Source organism: Micromys minutus, assembly GCF_963924665.1.
Source record: "Micromys minutus genome assembly, chromosome: 17".
In the NCBI taxonomy this organism is placed as follows: domain Eukaryota; kingdom Metazoa; phylum Chordata; class Mammalia; order Rodentia; family Muridae; genus Micromys; species Micromys minutus.
In genome coordinates, this window is record NC_137952.1 from 34,358,428 (window position 1) to 34,368,842 (window position 10,415).

The following is a 10,415-nucleotide window of genomic DNA, read 5'->3' on the forward strand; positions in this document are numbered from 1 at the left end:
TGGTGCCAGGGTAGCTCCTGGATGAGCAGGCTGCCGTCAGCCATGACAGCCCCTCTGGGTATCTGGCTTGCTTCATTTGTGCTCTGCCTCCCACTAGTACAGGGATGGAACAGGTAGATCTTGTTTCACAGTTGTCCCCTCATACTCTCAGCAGCAACCCCTACATTCTTTCCCTTCTCCAAGGCCCATGAAGGAGCGCCAGGGATATAGAAGGGGGCATCTCCCCCCACATACTGCGCATACACATCCGCATACTCGAACACACATACATACCCAGACCCACCCACAGGCACAGGCTCTCACATACCCTGCCCAGGCTGGGTCAGAGGCACCTTCTATATTGTTAAGCATCTCATCCAGGAAAGAAATGACCTTGCTGGATAAAATCTGTATATTGGTCAAGGAGTCTCGGGCAGGGCGGTATTTCGTTATCTCATGAATTCATTGCTGAAAACTCTGCACTTGGGGAAGGGAGCAGAAGCCGAGATGGACCACAGAGCTTCAACACCATTAGCAGGGGCACTTTATTAGAAGCCCACCCTCACCCTACCCCCACCCACAGTACTGGCACTAGTAGATTTTTGTCTCAAACCCTAGGCAGGTGTGATGGACCCCGTGATCCCCCCAGGGCAGGCTGGGACCCTGTAGTGCGTGCTCCACGTTGTCTAGTCACACTCCTGTGAGGTGGGTCATACCACCTCTTAACAGGTAAGGAAAACTAAGTCCCTGAGGAGTGTGGGGACATGTCACACTGTGGTGTGGCATTCTGACCCCAAAGTTCAGATAATCTTGACCACAGGCTTCCCAAGTGGCTGTTTCTGGAGCCAGGTCCCTGGAGAGATTTCAAAAGGTGGGTCTTAGGGTCCCTTAACCAGATCTACAATCTCTCAAAGTAATTGTTATAAATGCCCTGGGCTAAGGGGTTTTAGTGCCATTTTTTTTTTCCTCCCTGGTAGAGAGTCAGGGTGATATCTAGACACCTGCACTGGCTTCCTCTACCCCTCTACCTATCTGAGTGGCCAGAGTTCTCAGTTTGAGCCCCTCAAGGTATGGGCTGTGACAGTTTTCCTTCTTGAGGTAAGGATAAGAAAGAAGGGCAGAGAAAAGGGAGTCTGTCCATATTTTCACAGAAGAGTCAAGCCCGTGGCCTGGGCCCATCACTGTGAGGGAGACAGGAGCAGAGATGGGTGAGCACGGGTCATCTTCATGAATATTTGACACTTGTCTGTCTGGGAGAGGGTCTGATTGAGCTGTCAAGGAATGTTTAATGGCTCTCCTGACACCCTCTTCTTGCCTCCCAGGCTCAAAGACATTGAGGGAAGGGAGATGACCCCACTGTCCCCTCACTCTTATGAGCTCTGTGAGGGGAGGTGACAAAGTGAGGGCTGCAGGGTCACTGAGGACAGTGAAACAGACATTAAACATCCGTTTGCCCCTGCTCGGAGTCCCTGATGGCTTCCTGTCACTTTGAAAATCAAACCAGGTCACTTGCCTGCTCCCAGCTCACTGTGCTCCCCACAGGCTGCCTCTCTCTAGCACTGCCTGAGTATTGGGCATTTGCTGATCCCTGCACTGGACGCTTGTCCCCTGGATGCTCAAGGCCACACTCAGGTGTCAGACCCCTGATGCACGTCTCTAACTGGGTCACTTGTATCTCCTCCCCAGCCTCTGTGGCTCCAGCTCCTAGCAGCATGGAACATAGCTGATTGTTCTGTCTTCTCAGCTCACTCCACAATGTCAGCTCTGAGATTCTGTGTGTGTGTGTGTGTGTGTGTGTGTGTGTGTGTGTGTGTGAATTGCTCATTCTACCATAGAACCCGGCACCTAGGAGCCCTTAGTTTTGCAAACTCTATATTAAAAGGATGATCCATCCAGAAGAAAGATGCACAGACATGTCACCAAAGGGAACAAAGATGGCATGTAAACACCCGGGAAAATGCCATCTTCTGTCATCATGGAAATGCCCGTCAAAAATCACTATGAGAGCCAGCAACATGGTTCAGTGGATAAAGTACCTACAAGCCTAATGACCTGAGTTCGATTTTTAGAACCCACACAAAGGTGGCAAGAATGGGCTAAAAAAAAAAGATCTCTGTATCTACCCCCACACACAAAGACACACACTCATAAACACAGACAGACAGACAGACACACACACACACACACACACACACACACACACACTTTTAAAGAAAGCCATCTCTCGGCTTCTGCTCCCTTCCCCAAGGGCTGGAGAGATTGCTCAGTGGTTAAGTGCAGTGATCTTCTTCCAGAGGACCAGGGTTCATTTCCTAGCACCTGTATGGTAGCTCACAGTTATGGTAGCTCCAGGTGACCCGAAACCCTCATACAGAAATATGTAGCCAAAACACCAGTGTACATAAAATGAAAATAATTTAAAAGAAAGGAGAGGAAGGAAGGAAGGAAGAAAGCCACTAAAGAAGGAAGGAAGGAAGGAAGGAAGGAAGGCACTATGAGAAACACTTTGTGCCTGAAATAAAATCTAAAGCTAATGCAGTGTAGACAGGAACCCTGGGCCATTTCTACCTGGTCACTGGGAACACGGAGTACTTTAGCCACTCAGGAGAACGGTGTGGCAGGTCCTTAGCAAACAGAACACACAGCTAACACGTAGCCTGGCAATATCAGCCTCCGGTGTTTGTCCCAGGTGGTTGAAAAATGTATGCTCAAACAAAAACCTACTACTGAATATTCATGGCAGTTTTATTTGTAAGAGCCCCAAACTGGAAACAGCCAGATGCCCCTCAGTGGAGCAATAATGAACCTGAGGGTGGTACAGAAGCTGTCCCAGAGATTCTCCCATAAGAAGAGAGGACCCGGACACTCATCACAACTTCAACAGTCAGAATTAAGCAGAATGAAAAAGCCAGTCCCGAAAGGTCACATGCCACGTGAGTCTATTTACACAGCAGTTTGAAATGACAGCATATTAGCAATGGAGAAAGACCAAGAATTGGGTGGGGGAAGGGCAGAGGGACGAGAAAGGTGTGGTTATGAAAGGTTGACAGAGGACCTTTTGGGGACAGAGCTATTGTGAATGGTAGTGATGGATACATGAATTACAGCTGACAGTGTTCTAATGGCCAACACACACACACACACACACACACACACACACACACACACACACACACACACACTCACACACCAGCCACTGCAGTAGCTTGCACGAGATTGGTGGCGGCATCAGAGTCTGTGTCATGGGGATGAGATTGCACTCGTTTCGTTTTTAAACAGAGTCTAATTGTTTAGAGCTGGCTAGCCTGAAATTCAGATTCACCTAACTCCACCTCTTGAGTGCTGCCTCTGCTTCTTGCGTTCAAGGACCAAAGGCCTGCACTGTATACACAGTTTGTACTAGGGTTTTGGAAAAAAAAAATTTTGGCTTTGATTTTTTTTTGTCTGTCTGTCTGTCTGTCTGTCCGAGTCAGGGTCTTCTATATCCCAGGGTGGCATCAACTTCAGTTTTCTAAGAATGGCCTTTAACTCCTGAGCCTTCTTCCACCTCCTAGACACTGAGATTGTTGGTACAAGACACCAGTATGACACTGAAGAGTTTTCCCTAGGAAGACTGGGCAAAGTAGACATGGGGTATGTGCTCCTTTTTAAAGCCATACTTAGCTCAATAAGAGTTTCCTTTGGGGTTGATAAGACAGCTTAGTGTGTGAAAGCACTTGGAGATCACCCCTGGGAACTTGAGTTCAACCCCAGGACTCACATGATAGAAGAACTGAATTTTGCAAATCATCCTCTAATCCTCTGACCTGCGTGCCTGTGCATGTGGGGTGGAGCAGAGAGGCTAACGTCAGGTGCTTAGGATGTGCTGAGATGAGGGCAGAGGTGCAGGCTTCAGGGTCAGGGCTTGTCCCCATGGAGACAGAGGGAGCAGCATCCCCCTCATGCTTCTAGCTCCCCTGATAGTGGTACAGCTTGGCACTAGACACTGTTGTCTCGAGAGTTTCTCCACATTAGCCCACTGATCCCCAACATCCTACTGCGCAGTTCCTCACCCAACACAGGTTCTCTGAAAGCCATGACGCCTATGGGACAGTTACCTTTGACACTGCTCATGACCTGCAGGGAATAATTTCTCCTTTGAGAACCTGCCTGGGACAAGAATGGAGTCAGAATACTGAGGAGCTGGAAGGTAAGACTCTGAGTAGCTATTTTATAGTCCCTGGCCCCAGAGAACTCCAAATATCAGCCCAGGGGGAAATTAGTTGAGGTATTCCGCAGGTGTGTGTGCTAGCTGGGGGCAGGATACATAGCTGAAGGTTGTGGACAGTTCTGACAAGTTTCTATTAAAAGCCCCAGCAGTTCACCAGAGATATATCTTAGGCATAAGTATGGACACACACGCACACACACCACCACCACCACCAAAGAAAACAAGCACACTGCCTCATGAATGGAAACAACACTGAGACGTTTTCTAAAAGCAACCAGGACACACTGGATGCTAGTGCAGAGGCCACACCTTGCATTGGGTAGTTGGGGGAATCCAGGACAGGCTGGTATTATTCCAGGCAGCTGAGTCCAGAGGGAAGAGGCCATGGCCAGCCAGGCAGAGACTTGAATGCTGGACCCTCATGTCCTCACTGGGAAATCTTGGACAGGGTACTTAAGCCTGCCCCAAGCCTCAGTTTCTTTATCTATAGGTGCAGTTCATAGAATGCCCTCCCAGAGTTACAGGAAATGTAGGTGAAGTTATAAATAAAAAAGATATGTGCCCCACCCATTGATGTCTTTCTGGCCCTGGGTTGGGGGGTCTTACTGCCTGTGCAAGGCAACAAGAGGAACCCCCAAGCCCCTAACCCAGGAACACTGTGTTTGAAGATATAAATAGCCATGTCCACATGAACAGGAGGGCTCTGTTGCCTAGGAACCGTAGCACCTGCCTGCTCATTTTTATTTAAAAAAAAAAAAACAAGCAAACAAAAAACAAAACAAACAAAACCCCCAAACCTCTACTCTGTAGAGTCAGAAGTGGAGCTAAGGATTCGAGTACTTATCCCACCAAATAGAAAATTCTGGGCTTTGACAGGGGAGGGGCACTCGAGGTTCTCAGAGGCCAGCCTCTGAGACAGATGGGGGGTTAACCTGCACCCCTCCTTCCATAGGGACTGCCTAGATGCATTCTGGCTTACCCAGCACCCACTGGTTGTTTGCTCTATTTCCATCGAATGGGACAGATGGCAGAAAGCAGTGGTGGGTGTTGTGTCGTGCAGGCCCCCAGGGACAGGAGAGCTTTGAGAGCCCGAGTTCTCTCCACCCACCCCTGGGCACAGACAGATGTGAGCTAGGTAGTTCATCCTGGCAGGGGAAGCTGAGACAGTCACATGCTCCTGTAGGTGGGAGTGTGTGTGTGTGTGTGTGTGTGTGTGTGTGTGTGTGTGTGTGTGTGAGTGTTCGAGTACATACACACACACAGAGGAATGTGCATACCCTCATATGTGCGCATGTGTGCATGCACACATTCCTGGTCCTTACAGTCAGGGTATTGCAGCAGCAGAGGATAGAGCTGTTCTAGTCTTGCGCCTTGCCAACTTGCCAGGACATGAGCTCCCCTCCCCTTGACAATGAGGACACCCCCATTAACTTTAAGAATTGACTTAAAGCTGCTCTTCCGAATGTCGTAAGTTATACTCAGCAACCAGATGTATAAGGACTAGGCTAACTGTGTTGGTAAAGGATTTTATCCTTCTAGAGGGTCAGTGATATGAGACCATGGCACAGAGGAGCTAAGCAACCTGTCTGTGGATACACAGCTGATAGATGAAGGAACTCGAGCTGAGCCCAGACCTGTCTAATGAAGAACCAGGGCTCACAGATAACAGGGGCAGCCCTGAACCCTCATCAAGCCTCTGTGGCCAGAGCTCTCCAGTACATCATGAGGGTCAGTACTGATGGGCTAGTGGGCTGTTCTATATTTATGGAGCATATTTTTAAGGATAACTGCAGTGTGGTATTTCCAGCTTCCCACAGAACAGCACAGGGGTCTGAACCCATCTGGGTCCCAGCAGAGGTTACGGGTATATTCTAATCCCCAGTAGGAAACTGGAGGCCCAGAGAGGGAGAAGTTTGCATGGGTCAGAGCTCTAGCTAGAACTGAGCTTCCTGAGACCACTGCCCTGAGACCTCTGGAAAGAGGCTTTTCCCACGAGGCCAGGGGAAGGCACGTCTTCAGGGAAAAGAATCTCCTCTTTGTCCCAGATGCCACCCAGAGTCTGGAGGCAGGGGAAAACAGGAGTGACTTCCCCAGCCTGGCATCTCTGCTCGGCCTCACTGAGTGTGAGGGGAGCACAAACCTGACTGAAGGATGGAGTGCTGAGACAGGCCAGAGTGGGAGAGCCCAGGAACAGGCTCCTCTAGGCTCTCCTCCTGTCTTTCAGCTCCCTTGCTCCAGCTCTGGTTCTGTCAAATGGCTGCTCTGTGGTGTTCTAGGATGTGGGCTGATCACAGCTGACAGGGGCACCTGTTGGGGGGGGGACATCAGTCAGCTGGGAGCTAGGGGGAGCTGTGAGTCACCCACACTCTGCACACATCCTGCCCGGGGCAGGGCTGGTCAAGGCTGATGCTCTCCCCCTTTCCCTTCTTTGCCTTCTCTATGAAAGCCCTCACAGAGGCCATTTTGGGGAGCTTCAACTTCCCCATGAGAATCCCAGTGAGGACCATGGGGCTGAAAGAGAAGAGGGTACCTTTAAGGACAGCCTGGTTTATCCAAACAGCTCTCTGCTTTGGGGGAAGCTAGGAATAAGGGAAAGGGACCGGGCTGAGATGAGCTAAGTTGGTAGAATGCTTGTCTGGTGTGTATGAAACCCTGGGTTTAAGCCCCCGAGTACAGTGGGTATTGTGGCACACACCTGTAATCCCACTGCTCAGGAGGCAAAGGCGGGGGAATCAGAAGTTCAAGGTCACCCCTTGGTAAGACACAGAAAATGAAGAGACAAGGACAAAGGAGGGAGAGAACCTCAGGTCCTTTCCTTTTCATGTCTGGATGCACAGCCCAGTAAGGGGAAGCAGGGTTAATGCAGTCAGGGTGGTGGCTGGGACAGAGTTCCCAGGGTCATTACGTGGCAGGCTAAGAAGGCACAAACAGGTCACAAACCTCCTTGGCTGCCTGGTTAAAGGCATGCCCCTGTCCCCTGGAGTCTGCTCCTATCACTCCGTGCTGTACACCCTGACCCAGTGCTCAGGGTCTGTGCTGCGGAAGACAAGACGGGCTCAGATTCAGTCCCAACACTGCATGCAGTTTAGGACCTGCCTCTGTTTCTCACCTGTATGAACAACAACACAAGTCCCACCTAGTTGGCTGCAAGAGGATAATGTCTCAGAGGGAACGGTGGTCCTGTGGGTGCCCTGCCACCGCCTTTGCAAAAGGGGCGACTTAAGGTTAGCCTTGCAAGAAGTTGGAGAGGCTCCCAAAACCAAACTGACCTGGTGTCCACTTTACCACCTCAGAATCTGGATGCTGCTGGCTCGCTCCTTCCCACACTGTGGTCAGTGCCCACTCTGAGCTTTGGTAGCATTTGAATGAAGATGGTAGCGTCCACTCTGCAGGCCCCAGGGAAAGCCAGTAAAGGGAAGGCAGGGGGCAGAACTGGGTCAGCTAGTGACTGTGATAAGTGGGGCCATCTCCCAGCCTATGCTAGTTGCCCCTCCTGCCACCTCCATAATCTACTGGTAGGGAACAGTAGGGACTTCACCCAGCACCACTGTCACTGTGGTGCTGGCTTCCATCCTGGGCCAGGCTACACATGGAAATCCAGGGGCAGCCATCACATAATGTGCTCCATGGGTGCCCAGGAGCTGACTGTGGGCACGGTGGCGGTAACAATGGCCCAGAGAACAGCCAAGTGGATTATGGGACTCTGGCCACTCACTCTGCCGGGCTGGTAGGGGAGTGGTGGTAAAAGAGCCGGGAGGAATTCTGGGAATTAGAGCCACCAGAGAAGGGTAAAGGGAAGGGGGCTCTTCTCAGCTGACAGACAGCACATCTATGCACACATGGCTATAGAAATCCTTGTATCTGTGGACACACAGAGTCACCTTGCTTGGCTCCGTGAGGGAGGGGCACAGCCACGGGGTATGTGTGGATCCAATGTTTATGAATGCCCACAGCTGTGCTGCACACAGTTTGTTTGCGATCTGAGTGTGGACATGAGACTAGGACAGAGGGCTGTTTACACTTCTGCCCTGCCAGTCCAGAGGTTGCTAGGGACACGGTGACAAGAGAGAAAGTACCTTTCAAGGTACCCTGTTCCTGTGCTCAAATAGGCTTTGTTCTATCTGCAGATCCTTCACAGTATCCTGGGAAATGGACCAGACAGGACAGGGATGGTATCCTGGACTCCGGGGTAGTATGGCCTGAAACCAGTCTCCAACCCTCTCTGGGCTGCTGTCCTCATGGGGAGAGGGACAGAAAGCTATCTTTTGGGAGGAAAGACTGTAAGATGCCAATATCTATTTTTTTAAAAGACCTTGATTTCCTTACTTGGAGGATTCAACTGGGCCTGGATCTGGCCCTTTGTCCCCCTAAGCAAGACCATGCCAGACTTGTGGGCAGCATGCAGGGCTCTAGATCAGACTTTCTGAGGGCCAATGTTAAGCTGGGCACAGCTTATTTTTCTTGGCTCCATTCTCCCCCCCACCTGGCTACTATATCTTGAACTTTTCACCAGGTGCCTCTTTGTCTCTCCTCTCTCTCTATTCCCCAACCAAGGAGGCAAAGACATTGTGGTCTTATTGGGGGTCTCATAGTGCTTTAAGAAGGATAGGGTCTCTTCTTTGACTTAAGGAAGGATTACTTGAAAGCTTCACTCATGGGCTAGCCCCCACACACAAAGACACCCTTTCCTCTGCTCCTAAGTCTCACTAAGGTCTATGAAGCTAGGGGTTGGGGTCAGGGTCAGCTACCCTGGCCCCCACCCCAAGGACCTAAGAACAGAACCTGCCACGAAGCTAAACTCAAGCTTGTCTTCTGTCCACAGACACCCAGAGTCTCTTACATCTAAAAGGCTACAGGACTCCGGCCCCTGAGGCAGAATGCCCTGAACAATTACTTTCCTTTATAGGAGTCAGCAAGAGTAGGGACTAAGGACCACTGTGAAAATACTCTCTGGTCAAGACCAACACCAGAACCCCACATTCCCCAAGTACAGGCAAGTCCTCAGCCCCTCAGCGCCTACCTTGGTCCTCTGCATCTCGGCTGCTGAAAGAGACCGTCGCTAATCTTCCCGCTTTGCAGCCCGAACAAGCCAGACTGCTTGGTCCGGCTGGCAGCTGCCTCATGTTTGCTTGGACCCAGACGCAACTGTCACTGGAGGCTTCTCTCCCGCCCCCTGCCCACTCCTTCCACCCTCCCTTCCTCCCGGGTCTTAGCTCCACCTCTTTTCCTCTGCCTCTTTCCTCCCCCTTTATCTCCCCCCTCCTTCATCTCCATTCTGACAACCTCCAGTTTCTCTTTCTCCTGGGCTCCTAGTCCTGGCCTCTTAGCCTGTCTCTCTGCCTAGGCTTAGGGTCATCTCCTTCTAGTTCAGGGTCTGTTCCCTCCCTTCCTAGTCACAGGGAAAGAAGGGAAGGTACTCCATTACCGTTCCCCTGCACAGGACAGAGAGGAGCCCTTGGGATTACGTCACTAGGGTAACACCTGGGGTCCTTCCATCTCTTGTTGCTCTCTCCCATCCCTTAGTCACCTCTGTGCCACCCCCTTAGGCCTTGCAGTCTGAAAATCTTCCAGGCCAGAGAGAGCACTTCACACTTGCCCGGTTTCACTATCCTTTGACTCAGAGGTTGGGACCAAATTCAGCATTCAGAGCAACTACAGGACCTCTCCTAGATCTCCTGGAGTGGACCTGGGGAGGGAAGAAGAGATCAAGGGTCCTGAGCATCCCTGAGAAGGCTCCTTCCTGCCCTATAGGAGACAAGTTCTTGGGCATTTTCTATTCCCTGAGGGAATCCACCCTGAGCCAGGTGCCGAAACCTGCGCCAAGTTTCCCTTTTTGGCGCTCGGAGGAGCCAGCCTGTGCCAGTAGTTCCCATGGAAACAGAGCCTGAGCCATAGCCTCCTTTCCAGAAAGCTCAGGAGCACTTGCTTGCCCTTCCTACCCTGTCCCACCCCCTTTTTTATTGAGTCAGCCAATTAGCTCCAGATGTTAGACCCTCCCGGGCAAAAACCCTGGGGCTGCTGATCCCTAAGCTGTCCCCAGAGGGGAAGTGACAGCTCCTCCATCTGCTCAGCAGGACTTCACTCTGGGCACAGGACTCTCTGGGAAAGAGGATGGCAAGGGACCCAGAAGCTCCCAGGTCAGGGCCAATCTTCCCAGCTGACTTGGCATTAGGCAAATTCCCAAGAGGCTTTGGAGTAGCATAGTGGGCTTGGGAGGAGAGGGTCA

At 51.2% G+C, this 10,415-nt stretch overlaps 1 protein-coding gene across 2 annotated transcripts in view; it reads right to left on the reverse strand.

Annotated features, from left to right (window-relative positions):
• KCNIP3 (potassium voltage-gated channel interacting protein 3) overlaps positions 1-9,324 on the reverse strand; it is a 61,752-nt gene extending 52,428 nt beyond the window's left edge. The window contains exon 1 of one of the 2 annotated variants that reach the window (XM_080931135.1): positions 9,210-9,324. In XM_080931135.1, the coding sequence (XP_080787261.1) occupies positions 9,210-9,224 (15 nt within the window). In that variant the 5' untranslated portion in view covers positions 9,225-9,324. The remainder of the gene's footprint in view (positions 1-9,209) is intronic. The other variant, XM_080931134.1, reaches the window with a different exon arrangement.
• Positions 9,325-10,415: the final 1,091 nt, after the last annotated feature.